This window comes from Mesocricetus auratus, unplaced genomic scaffold (assembly GCF_017639785.1).
Source record: "Mesocricetus auratus isolate SY011 unplaced genomic scaffold, BCM_Maur_2.0 Super-Scaffold_100003, whole genome shotgun sequence".
In the NCBI taxonomy this organism is placed as follows: Eukaryota; Metazoa; Chordata; class Mammalia; order Rodentia; family Cricetidae; genus Mesocricetus; species Mesocricetus auratus.
In genome coordinates, this window is record NW_024429188.1 from 73806677 (window position 1) to 73825164 (window position 18488).

The 18488-nt window shown below is 41.1% G+C and overlaps 1 protein-coding gene across 1 annotated transcript; it reads left to right on the forward strand.

Annotated features, from left to right (window-relative positions):
* The first annotated feature begins 8081 nt into the window (after positions 1–8081).
* LOC101830251 (histone H2B) lies at positions 8082–8796 on the forward strand. Its single transcript, XM_005076773.2, has one exon. It carries the CDS (start codon positions 8139–8141, stop codon positions 8700–8702), a length of 564 nt encoding a protein of 187 aa, XP_005076830.2. The 5' UTR covers positions 8082–8138; the 3' UTR covers positions 8703–8796.
* The last annotated feature ends 9692 nt before the right edge of the window (positions 8797–18488 follow it).

Below are 18488 nucleotides of genomic sequence, written 5' to 3' on the forward strand. Positions count from 1 at the left end.
TTCCTAAACATGCTCATAATTCAGAAAATGCTATCTCTGTGAAAAATGGAAACCACTGTATAAACTTCATAACCATAAAGAGAAGCCATTGATTAAGCATGGTGTATCTCTTGGATAAGCAAATGGGGGGATAGAAAAAAAACACATAAGGACTGGGGATATAGCACAGTTTGTAGAATGTTTGCTTAACATTCACGAGGTTCTGAATTCAAACCTCAGCTAAATAGTGTGAAGGAATGTGAGATAGACCAAGTGGGAGTTATACAAGTATACCAAAGGAGAAAAGCGAGTGATAATTGGAAAATAATATTCAAACAGAAGCAGTTGGTAACTGTCCAGAAAAAAAGTTAGAACTTATACCTGGATACCTCATTTAGTAAATGCTACAGGACAATTACAATGCAGACACAATCAGAAGGCAGAAGAGATGCCAAGTTTTTTCACTATATACCTGTCTATGTCAACTGAAGAATGCCATAACATGTGCTGAGAGAAAACAATTATCCTCCTAGAGTTGTATTCCTAACCAAAGTATCATTTAAGGATGCAGTTATGATACACACATCTCTGAACTTCCAGTAAGCTCCTTCGAGGAAAGCTCCATTGCTGCAGCTGCTGAATAGTAGGCACATGTCTGAGGTCAGCTATTAGTGCCTTGAGCTATGACCTGCACTGCAGAGAGCTAATTTCCCCAAGAGCACAAATTTCCAAACAGACTACCTCCAGGACTGATCCAGGTGAGTGTGGCAGGGTCATTTGTTCTACATAAAGGCAGATCAGGTTACTTTCAGCATTGTCCTTGGGATCAAAAAGACTTATTTGAACTACATTAATGATACAGAGCTGCGAGAGGAGCCAGTGAGTCCAGGGAAGCAGCTGTTCAGGCGGCAGCATCAGGTACAACAGGCCCTGCTTCTGGGCCTGTGTTCCAGTGCCTGGGGATCGTCTGGGAACTGCACAGAGCTTCCAATCCCTGCGGGAGCCAAGCACCCCAGACTCCGGGACTTCTCTCCCACCAACGAGACCAGGAAACCAGAGGAGCCAGAGAGACCAGGGGAGCAGTTGTTCCGGCCGCAGGATCAGGTACAACAGGATCCAGCAAAGGGTTCAGGGGACCAGGTGGGAGGCTAAGCGCCCCAGATTCCTGTTTTCCTTCTCCACCCATGGGTCCATAATGAGGACAAGGAATAGAAGAACCATCAGATTATTGGACTTGCTAGCACGCACCGAAAGGGAACTCTGGTCCCCTAACCACCAGACCAGTAAGGGGCTCTTTCTGCACCCACTAGAAGAAGAGATGGGAAAGAGACAATACAAAAACACACTCAGCAACAGAAAAACAAATATGACACCATCAGATTCTAGAGACTCCACACCAGCAAGACTCCAACATTCCAATGCAAATGAAGCAGAAGAGAATGACCTTAAAACCACTTTCATGAAAATGATAGAGGCCCTAAAAGAGGATATAAGAAATCCCTCAAAGAAATGGAAGAAAAAACAAACCAAAAAAATGCAAGAAATGGAAGAAAAAACAAACAAAAAATGCAAGAATTGGAAGAAAAAACAAGGCAAAAAAGGCAGGAAATGTAAGAAGAAACAAAGCAAAAAATGCAAGAAATGGAAGAAAAAACAAAGCAAAAAAATGAAAGAAATGGAAGAAACATACCAAAAAAGGCAGGCAATGGAAGAAGAAACAAAGCAAAAAATGCAAGAAATGGAAGAAAAAGCAAACCAAAAAATGCAAGAAATGGAAGAAAGAACAAACCAAAAAATTCATAAAAGGCAACAAATGGACGAAAAGATAAACCAAAAATTGCAGGAAGCAATGCAAACACTGCAAGGGTTGAAAACTGAAATAGAGACAATAAAAAACACAATCTGAAGAAAGGCAGGAAATAGAAAAGCTGGGCAAACAGTCAGATACTACCGATACAAGCATTACCAACAGAATAGAAGACATGGAAGAGAGAATCTCAAGTGTTGAAGATACACTAGGAGAAATGGATTCATCAACCAAAGAAAACCTTTAGTCCAACAAATCCTTAACACAAAACATCCAGGAAATATCGGACACCATGAAAAGAACAAACCTAAGAATATTAGGTATAGAAGAAGGTGAAGAAAACCACCTCAAAGGGGGCAGGAAACATATTCAACAAAATCATAGAAGAAAACTTTCCCAACATTAAGAAAGACATGACAATGAAGGTACAAGAAGCTTACAGAACACCAAATAGAGTGGACCACAAAAAGTCCCCTTGCCACATAGTAATCAAGACCCCAAATATATAGAATAAAGAAAGAATATTAAGAGCAGCTAAGGAAAAAGGCCAAGTAACATATAAAGGCAGACCTATCAGAATTACACCTGACTTCTCCATGGAAACTCTGAAAGCCAGAAGGTCCTGGATAGATATTCTACCAACACTAAGAGACCATGGATGCCAGCCCAGACTACTATAACCTGCAAAGCTCTCAATCACTATAGATGGAGAAAACAAGATATTCCATGACAAAACTAGATTCAAGCAATACATATCCACTAACCCAGCCCTACAGAAAGTTTTGGAAGGAAAACTCCAACCCAAGGAAGCTAACTACAACCAGAAAAACATAGGCATTAGAGAATCCCTCTCTACCAACAGCCAAAAGAACAAAGGGGTGGAATTCCACACATAATTCCACCAACAACAACCATTGCAAATAGAATAAGGATGAGCAATCAATGGTCATTAATATCCCTCAATATTAATGGCCTTAACTCACCCATAAAAAGACACAGGCTAGCAGAATGGATTCGAAGACAGAACCCTTCCTTCTGCTGCATACAAGAAACACACCTCACCCTCAAAGACAGACATTACCTGAGAGTTAAAGGTTGGGAAAAATGTTTTCAATCAAATGGACCCAAGAAACAAGCAGGGGTAGCAATCCTAATATCTAACAAGCTAGACTTTAAAATAAAATCAATCAAAAGAGATGAAGGAGGTCATTACATACTCATCACAGGTGAAATCCACCAAGATGAAGTGTCTATCCTGAACATCTATGCCCCAAATACAAAGGCATCCACATTCGTAAAAGAAACATTATTAGAACTTAAATCACATATAAAGCCCCACACAAAGTTATAGTGGGAGATTTCAACACACCACTCTCACCACTAGACAGGAATTCCAGACAGAAACTCAAAAAAGAAGCAAAGTGTCTAATAGACGTAATGACCCAACTGGGATTAACAGACATCTATAGAACATTTCATCCACATAAAAAAGAATATACCTTCTTCTCACCACCACATGGAACCTTCTCAAAAATCGACCACATACTGGGCAATATGTCAAACCTCAGCAGCTACCAAAAAATTGGAATAACTCCATGCATCTTATCAGACCACCATGCTTTAAAATTAGAATTCAACAACAACACAAATTGCAGAAAACCTAAAACTCATGTAAATTGAATAATGCTCAACTGCACCATTCCTGGGTCAAAGAAGAAATAAAAAAAGAAATTAAAGACTTCCTCAAATTCAATGAGAATGAAGTCACAACATACCCAAACCTATGGGACACGGTGAAAGCAGTGCTACGGGGGAAGTTCATAGCACTAAGTGCCCACATGAAAAAACTGGAGAATTGTTATACTAGAGAATTAACAGCACAGCTGAAAGCTCTAGAACACAAAGAAGCAAACTCCCCCAGGAGGTGTAGACGCCAGGAAATAATCAAATTGAGGGCTGAAATCAATAAAGTAGAAACTAGGAAAACAATACAAAGAAGCAATGCAATGAAGAGTTGGTTCTTTGAGAAAATCAACAAGATAGACAAACCTTTGTCCAAACTTACCAAACAGCAGAGAGTGAACATTCAAATTAACAAAATCAGAAATGAAAAGGGGGACATAACAACAGACTCTGAGGAAATCCAGATAATCATCAGGTCATACTTTGAAAACCTGAACTCCACAAAATTCGAAAATTTAAAGGAAATGGACGACTTCCTGGATAGCTATCACTTGCCAAAACTAAATCAAGAACAGATAAGCAATTTAAATAGACCTATAACGCCTATGGAAATAAAAGCAGTCATCGAAAGTCTCCCAAACAAAAAAAGCCCAGGTCTAGATGGCCTCAGTGCAGAATTCTACCAGAAATTCAAAGAACAGCTTATACCAATTCTTCTCAAAGTATTCCACATAATAGAAGCAGAAGGGTCTTTGCCAAACTCTTTCTATGAGGCTTCAATAACCTTGATCCCCAAGCCACTCAAAGACACAACTAAGAAAGAGAACTTCAGACCAATATCCCTCATGAACATTGATGCAAAAATACTCAATAAAATACTGGCAAATCGGATCCAAGAACACATCAAAACAATCATTCACATTGATCAAGTAGGTTTCATCCCAGGGATGCAGGGATGGTTCAACATACGAAAATCCATCAACGTAATCCACCATATAAACAAGCTGAAAAACAAAAATCACATGATCATCTCACTAGATGCAGAAAAAGCCTTTGACAAAATCCAACACCCCTTCATGATAAAAGTCTTGGAGAGATCTGGGATAACAGGGACATACTTAAACATAATAAAAGCTATATACAGCAAACTAACAGCCAACATCAAATTAAATGGACAGAAACTCAACGCAATTCCTCTAAAATCAGGAACAAAACAAGGCTACCCACTCTCTCCATACCTTTTCAACATGGTACTTGAAGTTCTAGTCATTGCCATACGACAACAAAGGGGGATCAAGGAGATACAAATTGGGAAGGAAGAGGTCAAACTTTCACTATTTGCAGATGATATGATAGTTTACATCAATGACCCAAAGAACTCTACCAGGGAACTCTTACAGCTGATTAACACCTTCAGCAAGTGGCAGGCTACAAGATCAACTCAAGAAAATCAGTAGCCCTACTATATACAGATGATAAAAGGGCTGAAAGAGAAATCAGAGAAACATCACCCTTTGCAATTGCCACAAACAACATAAAATACCTTGGGGTAACGCTAACCAAACAAGTGAAAGTCCTGTATCGCAAGAACTTTGAATCTTTAAAGAAAGAAATTAAAGAAGCCCTCAGAAAATGGAAAGACCTCCCATGCTCTTGAATAGGTAGAATCAATGTAGTAAAACTGGCAATCCTGCCAAAAGCAATCTACAGATTCAATGCAATCCCCATTAAAATCCCAGCACGATTCTTCACAGACCTTGAAAGAACAAGAATCAATTTTGTATAGAAAAGCAAAAGACCCAGGATAGCCAAAACAACCCTGTTCAACAAGGCAACGTCCGGAGGCATCACCATCCCTGACCTCAAGCTCTATTATAGAGCTATAGTCCTGAAAACAGCTTGGTATTGGCACAAAAATAGACAGGTAGACCAATGGAATCGAATTGAAAACCCGGATATTAACCCACACACGTATGAACATCTGATCTTTGACAAAGAAGCTAAAAATATACAATGGAATAAAGAAAGCATCTTCAACAAATTGTACTGGCATAACTGGAGGCTGGCATGTAGAAGAATGCGGATCGATCCATGTTTATCGTCATGCACAAAACTTAATTCCAAATGGATCAAAGACCTCAACATAAATCCAGCCACACTGAACCTCTTAGAAGAGAAAGTGGGTGGTACCCTTGAACGAATTGGTACAGGAGACAGCTTCCTGAACATAACACCAGTAGCACAGACAGTGAGATCAACAATTAATAAATGGGACCTCCTGAAACTGAGAAGCTTCTGTAAGGCAAAGGACACAGTCAGCAAGACAAAAAGGCAGCCCACAGAATGGGAAAAAAATATTCACTAATCCCACATCTGACAGAGGGTTGATCTCCAAAATTTACAAAAAGCTCAAGAAGCAAGTCTCCAAAACACCAAAGGATCCAATTAAAAGTGGGCTGCAGAACTAAATAGAGAATTTTCAATAGAGGAGTCTAAAATGGCTGAGAGGCACTTGAGAAAGTGCTCAACATCCTTAGCCATCTGGGAAATGCAAATCAAAACAACTCTGAGATACCATCTCACTCCTGTCAGAATGGCTAAAATCAAAAACACCAACGACAATTTATGCTGGAGAGAATGTGGTGAAAGGGGGACACTCCTCCATTGCTGGTGGGAGTGCCAACTGGTTCAGCCACTTTGGAAATCAGTATGGAGATTCCTCAGAAAAATGGGAATAAACCTACCACAAGACCCAGCAACTCCACTCTTAGGCATATATCCAAAAGATGCCCATTCATACAACAAGGATGTCTGTTCCACTATGTTCATAGCAGCATTATTTGTAATAGCCAGAACTTGGAAGCAACCTAAATGTCCCTCAACCGAAGAGTGGATAGAGAAAATGTGGTACATTTACACAATGGAGTACTATTCAGCAGAAAAAAACAATGGAATCCTGAGATTTGCGGGCAAATGGATGACACTAGAAGAAACCATCCTGAGTGAGGTAACGCGGTCACAAAAGGAGAAACATGGTATGTACTCTCTCATATATGGATTTTCGACATAGATCTGGGGAGCACCAGCCTACAATCCCATGGCCAGAGAGTCTGGGAAACAGAATCTTCATTCAGTGGCTGATGGAAGCAGAGGCAGACTCCCACAGCTAAACACTGAGCTGAACTCAAGGAATCCAGTGACAGAGAGGGAAGACTGATGACCAAAGGGATTAAGACTGGGCTGGTTTAACCCCCCAGAAACAGCTGACCTGACAAAGGTTAACTCTTGAATCCCAGGCATGAGCCTGGGAATCCAGCATGGGAATGATCAAGACCCCCTGAATGTGGGTGTCAGTGAGGAGGCCTAGGTAATCTATTGAGCCTTGGGCAGTAGATCAGTATTCATCCCGAGTATACACAGGGACTTTGGACTCCCATCCAACAATGTGAGATGCACTCTCACCCTGGACTGTTGAGGGAGGGCCTAGGCCCTGCCCTGGGTGAAATGACAGACTTTGGACACCCCCATGGGTGGCCTCACCCTCCCTGGGGAAATGAGGGGATAATGGGGGTTTGGGGGAGGGCGTGGGGGAGGGGAGGGCACAGGAGGAGGGGAGAGAAAGGGAGAGGGACCTGGAACTGACTTGTGAAGCAACCTTGTTTCTTATCTAAACTTAAACTTAAAAATAAATAAAAAAAAGAAAAACAAAATAAACCAACAAAAAAAAATGATACAGAGATGCTTCTGCCAACAGTGGCTTCTTTCTGTCTTTTACCCTTTCCTTGGGCCTGTATCCTGAATAAATTTTGTGCATACTAAATTCCGTATGAAAGGCAGCTTCCTTAGAAGACACATACACACACACACACACACACACACACACACACACATGTTTTTAGGAATATATGCATATATATGTGTATCTGTAGTATTTAGGAATACATACAATATATATATACATATACATGTACATACATACATGAATATATATGAATATATAGATACCCACATATATAAAGTGCATGTATATCTCTCTGTGTGTAACAACAAAAAAGAAGCCCTGAATCTGAGACAGAGAGCACACAAATTTGAGAAAGTGGGGAGATGTGTGGACAGAGTTGGTGAAAGAAATGGAAGGGGGAATGATGTAATTATGGCTTCAAAAAATATGTATTACAATTTTTAAAAAGAGTGAGTAATGGTCCTAACTCGCTTAAAATAATTTATGAGACTTGAATTACTGAACTCAGGCTCTTGAAAGGTGCCAGACTGAAATATATGCACTTTAAGGACATTTTTGCTTTCGGTTGTGTCTTTCAAGGACCTAATAGTGTGATACCAATGATTCTATAATGACGTGATCCTAAAATATTTTAAAGTGCTCATGGGCATCTTCTTCTCATTGAGAAGCTAGAAGTTCCAGGGTTCCAGTTGTGAACGAGAAGATTCGTGAATCACATTGCGTGCCCATTCTGATTGGGTAATGTGTTGCCAGGCCGAGGCGCCAGCCAATCATACTCAATACGTATAATAGATTTGTGACAGGTTTGCTGTCCAATCAGATGCCAAGTTGGTCTCTCACATGTCATAATGGCATGCTCATAGTACATAACTCACCTCAAAAACCTCTGTCTTCTGCCTTCTGGTCACTGCTGCTTCCTCAGCTGCCATGGCAGGTGCCTCCGCTATGGCCTCTGGAGAGGAACCAATCTCTGTGGAGATGTCCTTTGTGGAGGAGCCAATCCCTGTGGAGGAGCCAATAGCTGTAGGAGAAGAAGCTTTCGACATAATTGAGAAAACTGTCAAGGTTCGAAGGCCTAAAAATTTTATTTTGATGAAGCGACGTCGCTCTCGACGCGTGACAGATGAGCAGCACAGAGCCGCACGCCACATCAGACGCCATATGGATAGTTTCTCCATCTATTTTTCGAGGGTGCTACGAAATGTCCATGAGGGATTCACCCTCTCCCAAACATCCGTGTGCATCTTGGATTCATTCGTGAAGGATATGTTTGAAAGAATCATGACAGAAGCAAGCGACTTGATCCGTCACACCAAAAAAACAAGTATCACCACAAGAGATATCCAAACAGCATTGCATCTTTTGCTGCCTGGTGAGCTCTGCAAGCGAGCAACAAATGAAGGCTCATTAGCCGTGTTCCGGTATATCTCCACTGAACCACTTCTACTTCGCCTAAAGCCAAAGGCTTTTATGCCGAGCCACCACTTCTAAGAGAGATGTAGCATCTGCTCGAGTTTAACCTCAGGAACTCTGCCACCCCTAATCTCTAATTAACTTCAAAACTAAAATGCTGTTTGTGCAACTATGTATTGACTCCTCTGATTTATTTGGGGTTCTGCGGGCAAAGTGGTGGTTTTTTTTTCTTTTTTTATCTTATTTTATTTAAATTAGAAACAAGCTTGTTTCACATGTCAATCCCAGCTCCCTCTCCCTCACCTCCTCCCCCAGCCCCCACCAAGCCCCCACCCAATCCCCAATCTGCTCCCCAGGGAGGGTGAGGCCCTCCATGGGGAATCTCCAGAATCTGTCATTTCGTTCAGGGCAGGGCCTAGGTCCTCCCCCAAGAGTCCAGGCTGAGAGAGCATCTCTCTTTGTGTTATGGACACACGAAGTCCGTTTGTATGCCAGGGAAGAACACTGATCCACTGCCCAGGGCCCCATAGGTTGCCCAGGCCTCCTCATTGACTCTCACACTTTGGGGGTCTGTATCAGTCCCATGCTGGATTCCCAGCCATGAGTCTGGGGTCCAAGAGCTCTCCCCTTGTTCAGGTCTGTAAAGAGAAGCTTTTTCCTTGAGTGAAGCCTTCCTGCCAGCTTGGTTCTAGAGCCGCATCAGTCCCAAATAAACACACAGGAGGCTATATTTATTATGAAGCTGTTGGCCTTGCTTGTTTCTTACTAGCTAGCTCTGACGTAAGTAATTACCCCATAATTGTTAATCTAAGTATTTCTCTTACCGGAGAATAGTTCCGGGCTTCCTACCCCATGACGTTACATCTCGACTCTCTTGTGTTACTCCTTTCCAGAGTCCTCCTGGACTCCTAGTCCCACCTATCTAGATTCCTATTGGCCAGCAGTGCTTTATTGACAAATAACAGGACTTCCACATCATCTCCTCTTTTCTGTTTAAACAAAAAGAAAGGTCTTAACTTTAACATAGTCAAATTATATATAAAAGAACAGTTATCAAGTAAGAACATAGTTACAATATTTTGTCTACCAACATTTAGCAAGATTTAAAGAAAATATCATCCATCCCATTCTTGTGAGTCTAAAGTTCCATATGTAGCTTATCTTTTATCATAACTAAGGAAAACTATAATTATAACTATCTGTCTTCAACTCCATCAAAGACCACAGAAGGGTAATATATAAACACTAGGATTGACAGAGACATCTTACTGCCTGGACAGTCACCCGAAGTTCCTCTGTAACATTGGGGCATCCATCTTCAGCCCATAGACCACAATGTGTCTGGAACACTTCTCAGCAAAGCAAGAAATTTCAGACTGTTTATCTGCATTGGCAGTCTGTCAGTCATTTTTCTTTGTCCTGCAGAAAGTCTCTTAGACTCTTCCATGAAGCAGGAACCCTGTAAGACTGAGTTCAGCAGTCACTTTCCTGTGGGTCCTGCATGTCCAGTTTATACAGCAATAGTCAAACAATCTAGGCAAGAGCAGTTTCTTGCCCAAATGGCTAATCTTGCCATGTTGAAAGCAAACTCCATAACGAGTTTCTTCGATGCCAATCTTCCTCTCAGACGTAATTGGTGCTGCCAGGAGCAGACATTTCTCATTGTCAAGAAAAACCTAAACCATTTTAAAAGCCATTTTCTGAAGGTCTTTGAGAGGTTTGAAGACTGTTTATTTATCTCAAATATAAATCTGTATATCTAGAAAACCTAACTTACCTAACTATAAATTCTATTATAAGTAACTATCTATAGTCTGTATTCAATTATGCATTACGTTTTAAAAGATCAGTATAAGCACAATACTTAATCAAGAGGAGAAATATACACATCACAAAATTGACCTTGAATTTATATCAATAAATGAAAAACCATACCCATACCATAATTCCCCTTTGTACCATTAAAAAGAGATTGGCTGTGATCATTAACCAATTATAAATAATCCCATATAAATGAAAACAAATATTTATAAACAAGATAGGAATTAGGACGTCGCTCATTCCAAACTGCTTCATGCTGGAAGGGGGCGCTGTTCATACCATGGGGATCATGACAAAACTCAGAAACCTGTATAAGTCTGTATTTTCGGGGTCTGTAAGACTGCATCATCTTAGCTGTTTCAATTGTTGGAACACCTGGTCCACTGCTTCCGGGGGTCTTGGTTGATCAAACCACAGAAGCCTGGAAGGAATCCTCAGCTTTTCATTTTCTGTAGAAACATAAATAAAAACTCCTTTTCCAAGTAACATATCCTTATACTTAAATTTTGAAGTTAAGGCACTTTCAAAAGATAGAAGTTGGATTAGTTCAGCAGCATTTATAATCAAGTGCACTTTAGCAGCTGTTCCTTCCTGAGCAATCAAAAAACTGAAAAACACAATAGCGTACAGTATCCAGACTCTGTGTATTTTCCATCTTTGCATGGCTTAGCTGCCACTTCCAGCTGTACGTACACACCTTTCAATCATTAGCAGAGTCTCTTAAAAGAACCTTGCTGTTTATGTCGAGTCAGGAAGACTCCGGTAAGCCAGCCACGTGAATCTCGGCTTGTCGCTAGCAAAACACCTGAGAAAAATGCTGCTATCAAAATCTGTGCTTCTCTCTGTTCTTCTGTTCCTAAAATTCCTTTAAAGCTTTTGTTATTTTGCGTGGAAATTCAATCCCGCTTCTGACAACCATTATGTAAAGAGAAGCTTTTTCCTTGAGTGAAGCCTTCCCGCCAGCATGGTTCTAGAGCCGCATCAGTCCCAAATAAACACACAGGAGACTATATTAATTATGAGGCCGTTGGCCTTGCTTGTTTCTTACTAGCTAGCTCTGACGTAAGTAATTACCCCATAATTGTTAATCTAAGTATTTCTCTTACCGGAGAATAGTTCCGGGCTTCCTACCCCATGACGTTACATCTCGACTCTCTTGTGTTACTCCTTTCCAGAGTCCTCCTGGACTCCTAGTCCCACCTATCTAGATTCCTATTTGCCAGCAGTGCTTTATTGACAAATAACAGGACTTCCCACATCACAGGTCAGCTGTTTCTGTGGGTTAAACCAGCCCTGTCTTGACCCCTTTGCTCATCACTCCTCCCTCTCTACCAGGAGTTCAGTTCAGTGTTTAGCTGTGGGTGTCTGCCTCTGCTTCCATCGGTAGCTGGATGAAGGTTCTGTTTTCCAGACTCTCTGGCAATGGGATTGTAGGCTGCCACTCCCCTGATCCATGTCTAAAATCCAAATATGAATGAGTACATACAATGTTTCTCTTTTTGTGACTGGGTAACCTCACTTAGTATGGTTTCTTCTAGTTCCCTCCATTTACCTAAGAATTTCAAGATTCCAATGTTTTTTTTTTTCCACTGAGTAGGTGTACCACATTTTCTCTATCCACTTTTCCGTTGAGGGGCATCTAGGTTGCTTCCAAGTTCTGGCTATTACAAATAATGCTGTTATGAACATAGTGGAACAGACATCCTTGTTGTATGAATGGGCATCATTTGGGTATATGCCTGAGTGGAATCGCTGGGTCTTGTGGTAGACTGATTCCTGTTTTCCTGAGGAATCTCCAGACTGATTTCCAAAGTGGCTGTATGCAGGGTCCTCTCTGCAGGTAGAGCGGGGGAAGGGCCGGTCCAGCCGGCCTCTTCCTGGGGGCTGAGCGGGATGGTGAGGGTGGACGACTCAGACCCTCCCCCCATTAGTTACCAGGGAGAAAAAACCACACTGAGTCTGGAGTCTGTGGAAGCAGGATCTCGATTTATTCCAACATACAGGAACTAATATAGGACTAAGGTAGGGGATGGGAATCTTGGGATAGGGTAAGGTGACGTGAGGAGTTAAGGGCCAATAGTATTCCACCAAGCAGGCAGGTAGCTAAGTAGGGGGCAATCTTGCATCAGATCTGGCTGAGTCACCCCCACGTGGAGGTTACAGGTTAGAGACAGGTGGCTAAACTCTTGCCAGGCTCAAGAGGTTACACTGGGCCTCACATCCGAGCCCAAAACTCAAGTCAGGCTCAGGAGATTACACTGGGCCTTGCATCCAAGCCTTTCTTAGGCCCAACAGCTGTACGAGTTGACACTCCCACCAGCAATGGAGGAGTGTTCCCCTTTCTCCACTTCCTTTCCAGCATAAACTGCCATTAGTGTTTTTGATTTTAGCCTTTCTGATAGGAGTAAGATGGTATCTCAGAGTTGTTTTGATTTGCATTTCCCAGATGGCTAAGGATGTTGAGCCATTTTAGACTCCTCTATTGAGAATTCTCTTATTCAGTTCTGTACAACACTTTTTAATTGAATCCTTTGGTGTTCTGGAGACTTGCTTCTTGAGTTTTTTATAAATTTTGGAGATCAGCCCTCTGTCAGATGTGGAGTTAGTGAATATTTTTTCCCATTCTGTGGGCTGCCTTCTTGTCTTGTTGACTGTGTCCTTTGCCTTACAGAAGATTCTTGGTTTCAGGAGATCCCATTTATTAATTGTTAATCTCAGTGTCTGTGCTGCTGGTGTTATGTTCAAGAAGCAGTCTCCTGTACCAATTCTTTAAAGGATACCTCCCACTTTCTCTTCTAAGATTTTCAGTGTGGCTGGATTTATGTTGAGGTCTTTGATCCATTTGGACTTAAGTTTTGTGCATGGCAATATATATGGATCTATCTGCAGTCTTCTACATGCCAGCATCCAGCTATGCCAGCACCATTTGTTGAAGATGCTTTCTTTTTTCCACTGTATAATTTTAGTTTCATTGTCAAAGATCAGGTGTTTGTAGGTGTGTGGGTTAATATTGGGGTGTTCAATTTTATTCCATTGGTCTACTTATCAATTTTTGTGTCAATACCAAGCTGTTTTGAGGACTATAGATAGCTCTATAATAGAGTTTGAAGTCGTGAATGGTGATGCCTCCTGATGTTGCCTTGTTGAACAGGATTATTTTGGCTATCCTGGGTCTTGTGTTTTTCCATATAAAGTTGATAATTGTTCTTTCAAGGTCTGTGAAGAATTGTACTGGGATTTTGATGGGGATTGAATTGAATCTGTAGATTGCTTTTGCCAAGATTGCCATTTTTACTACGTTGATCCTACCTACCCAAGAGCATGGGACATCTTTCCATTTTCTGGTGTTTTTTTAATTTCTTTCTTTAAATACTCAAAAGTCTTGCGATACAGGTCTTTCATTTGTTTAGTTAGCATTGCCCCAAGGTATTTTATGTTGTTTGTGGCTAATGTAAAGGGCGATGTTTCTCTGATTTCTTTCTCAGCCCTTTTATCATCTGTATATAGCAAAGTTACTTCTTTTCTTGAGTTGACCTTGCATCCTGCCACTTTGCTGAAGGTATTTATAAGATGTAGGAGTTCCCTGGTAGAGGTTTTTAGGTCACTTATGTAAACAATAATATCATTAGCAAATAGTGAAAGTTTGACCTCTTCCTTTCCAATTTGTATCCCCTTGTTCTCCTATCGTTTTCTTATTGCTCTAGCTAAAACTTCAAGTACAATATTGTAGAGGCACGGGGAGAGGGGACAGCCTTATCTTGTTCCTAATTTTAGAGGAATCACGTTGAGTTTCCCTCCATTTAGGTTTGATGTTGGCTATGGGTTTTAATATGTTTAGGTATGTTCCTGTTAATCCCGGATCTCTCCAAGACCTTTATCATGAAGGGGTGTTGGATTTTGTCAACGGCTTTTTCAGCATCTAGTGAGATGATCATGTGATTTTTGTTTCTCAGCTTGTTTATATGGTGGATTACATTGAAAGACTCTCGTATGTTGAACCATCCTTGCATCCCTAGCATAAAACCTACTTGATCATGGTGGATGAGTTTTCTGATGTGTTCTTGGATCTGATTTGACAGTATTTTATTCAGTATTTTTGCATCAATATTCATGAGGGATATTGGTCTGAAGTTCTCTTTCTTAGTTGTGTCTTTGTGTGGCTTGGGGATCCAGGTTATTGTAGCCTCATAAAAAGTGTTTGGCAAAGACCCTTCTGCTTCTATTGCATGGAATGCTTTGAGGCGAATTGTTATAAGCAATTCTTTCAATTACTGGTAGAAATCTGCACTGAGGCCATCTGGCCCTGGGCCTTTTTTTGGTTGGGAGACTTTTGATGACTGCTTCTATTCCATTAAGGGTTATAGGTCTATTTAAATTGCTTATCTGTTCTTGATTTAATTTTGATAAGTGATATCTATCCAGAAAATTGTCCATTTCCTTCAAATTTTCGAATTTTGTGGAGTACAGGTTTTCTAAGTATGACCTGATGATTATCTGGATTTCCTCAGTGTCTGTTGTTATGGTCCCCTTTTAGTTTCTGATTTTATTAATTCGCATGTTCACTCTCCGCTGTTTGGTAAGTTTGGATAAAGGTTTATCTATCTTGTTGATTTTTCTCAAAGAACCAACTCTTCATTACATTGATTCTTTGTATTGTTTTCCTAGTTCCTACTTTATTGATTTCAACCCTCCATTGGATTATTTCCTGGCATCTACTCCTCCTGGTTGAGTTTGCTTCTTTTTGTTCTAGAGCTTTCAGCTGTGCTGTTAATTCTCTAGTATGACTACTCTCCAGTTTCTTCATGTGGGCACTTAATGCTATGAACTTTCCTCTTAACACTGCTTTCAAAGTGTCCCACAGGTTTGGGAATGTTGTGTCTTCATTCTCATTGAGTTCTAGGAAGTCTTTAATTTATTTTATTATTTCTTCTTTGACCCAGGAATGATACAATTGTGCATTATTCAATTTCCATGAGTTTTTAGGTTTTCTGCAATTTGTGTTGCTGTTGAATTCTAACTTTAAAGCATGGTGGTCTGATAAGATATATGGAGTTATTCCAACTTTTTGTACCTGTTGATGTTTGCTATGTTGCCAAGTAAGTGGTCAATTTTTGAGAAAGTTCCATGAGGCACTGAGAAGAAGGTATATTCTTTTGTGTTTGGATGGAATGTTCTATAGATGTCTGATAAACCCTATTGTGTCATCACTTCTATTAGTTTCTTTGTTTCCTTTTTAAGTTTCTGTCTGGTAGTCCTGTCTAGTGGTGAGAGTGTGGTGTTGAAGTCTCCCACTATAAGTGTATGAAGTTTTATATGTGATTTGAGTTTTAGTGATGTTTCTTTTATAAACATGGATGCCTTTGTATTTGGGGCATAGATGTTCAGAATTGAAACTTCATCTTTATGGATTTCTCCTGTGATGAGTATGAAATTACCTCCTTCATCTCTTCTGATTGTTTTTAGTTTGAAGTCTAATTTGTTAGATATTAGGATTGCTACCTCCACTTGTTTCTTGGGTCCATTTGACTGGAAAATCTTTTCCCAACCCTTGACTCTGAGGTAAAGTCTGTCTTTGAAGCTGAAGTGTGTTTCTTGTATGCAAAAGAAGGATGGATTCTGTCTTCAAATCCATTTTGTTAGTCTGTGTTTTTTATGGACAAGTTAAGACCATTAATATTAAGGGATATTAATGACCATTGATTGCTCATTCTTGTTTGTTTTGGAATTGTTGTTGTTGTTGTAATTGTATGTGGATTTCTACCCCTTTGTTCTTTTGGCTGTTGGTAAAGTGGGATTATCCATTGCCTATATTTTTCTGGTTATAGTTAACTACCTTGGGTTGGCGTTTTCCTTCCAGTACTTTCTGTAGGGCTGGGTTAGTGGATACGTATTGTTTAAATCTGTTTTTGTCATTGAATGTGAGGAGCCGCCCTCGCTATCGCTATTGCCGTTAGAAGATGGCGCTGACATCCACTGTCAGTTGGAGTTAACTGTCGCGACATCCCGCGCTACCGTCTCGCCAGCAAGAACGACGCAGAACACTCGGATCCTTCTGCAGTAAAGCTTTAATGCATCTTGAGAGATAGATGATCAGCTTCTTAGAGGGAGACCCCAAGCTAAGAAACCCAGCCCCTTATATAAGCCTAGGAGCTCCGAGTGAGATGTGTAGAGCCGGGATTGGTGGTTTGCACATCACCCCAGATGACGTCACGGGAGAGGCACAGTTTAAACGGTTAACTCCAACTGACAGCGACAGTTAACTCCAACTGACAGTGGATGTCAGCGCCATCTTCTAACGGCAATAGCGATAGCGAGGCGGCTCCTCACATCTCTCCCCCTATTCATTTATTTTTGAAGCAATAGGACACCCACAACTTTGGAGTGGAGATAGAGGTCAAATCCCCATGTGCAAATTCGGAACATGTACAAAGCTCCTCTCCAGGGTCTTATCCCCAGAGGAAGTCCTGACCAGTCCGATGTCTTTTTTCTGGGGGAAGGAGATCATGACATAGAACCTTCATGCAAGATGACTTATCTCCCAGGAGAAAGTCGTTATACCGCAGACCTCTCCTGTGCAGTGCTTAGCCTTGCAACTCCTTGGGCTGCTGAAGCCTACCCACTCTATCCCGTGCAATGAGACTAGCCTCGTGGGGTGCAAGAGCTGGGAGGCCAGCGACCTATTGCTTTAACATGGTTAACCAAATGTCAGGGGATGCTCCGTGTTCTAAGGCAGCAAGTGCTTGTGCCACCACCACTTTCTCCTTTTGTTTGGGCTCTGAGCGTACACACCATCCAAAGCATCAACACTATTCCACAGCAGAGAACTAGGCTAAATGATCCTACCCCCACCCATTCCTTAAAATAAGAAAATGCAGATGAAATCCAGGGGAGAGGTCTTCCATCAGAGAAAGATCCAGATGCGTCGAATTCACTTGCAGGATCGCCATTCTCAACTCACGGAGTGTCTGCTCAAACTCAAAAGTCCAATTCTGTAATAAATGTTGAGACAGAGCTTTTGACAGGTTAGCTGCTCTTGTAAAATTCTCATATTGTACTAAGTGACACAAAGGCCAGGCAACTTTGTTCACATCCCAATTTGGCCATCTGCCACAATATATCCAATTGTTCCTGAACCAAATTAATCTGTTGGTTTACCAACATCAGGCCTCCTTGTATCTGAGAATTGGCAGTGGCCTGTTTATCTAGGACCATGGTCACAGTGGCCTATAGTTCATTAATGGTTTGAGTTGTCTGCACAGTGGCAGAAAGTGCAAGGGCCGAGGCGGTAACCGAAGCAGTAACCGCGGCGGTGGCTATCAGGCCCACAATAATAGCAGAGATCCCAAAAATCTCGCTTTTCCCTAAACAAACTCAAATTACTTGGCGCCTCAACAGGAGCTGGAATAAATCGAGGCATGCGCATTACCAAAGCAAAAGGGTGCTTAATAGCATTCCAGCATAATGCATAAAAACAATTCTAAGCAGAGCAATTTATTTCTTTCTGATTCTTACCTAAGGTATCATTACTCACAACCCAAATAAAGGGCAGCTGAATAATTAGTTCTCTTAAAAGGGGTATACTTAACATTGGAGGAGGACCAATCAGATGATCCAGAGCTCTGTCCCTCACTCAGACTGTTGCCTAATGCCCCTTTCCAATCTGTCCCTTCTCACTATCATAGGAGAAAGATCAGTACAGCTTCCATTAATTCAAAAGGATTAGCATTAGATCTTTCTGGATCCATATGAATAAAATTATCCTTTAATGAAGAAATCACAGTAAAGCACAAGCTTCCTACTAATGACAAGGTTCTCTCATCCTGAAAACTCTGTATCTGAGGATCTAAAGGCAAAAAGGCAAGCCCCAACTCTCTATTATTTGTGAAAAATCTAGGGAACACCTGGGCATTCTGCATCACTGGCATCGGTAGGGGAAGGTAGACATGATGGCCCACCGTAACTCTCCCATCATACTAGGAACCATCATCCCGAGTAGGAGAGTCTTCATCACCCACTTGGCCTCCATCCTTCTTATTCTGGAGT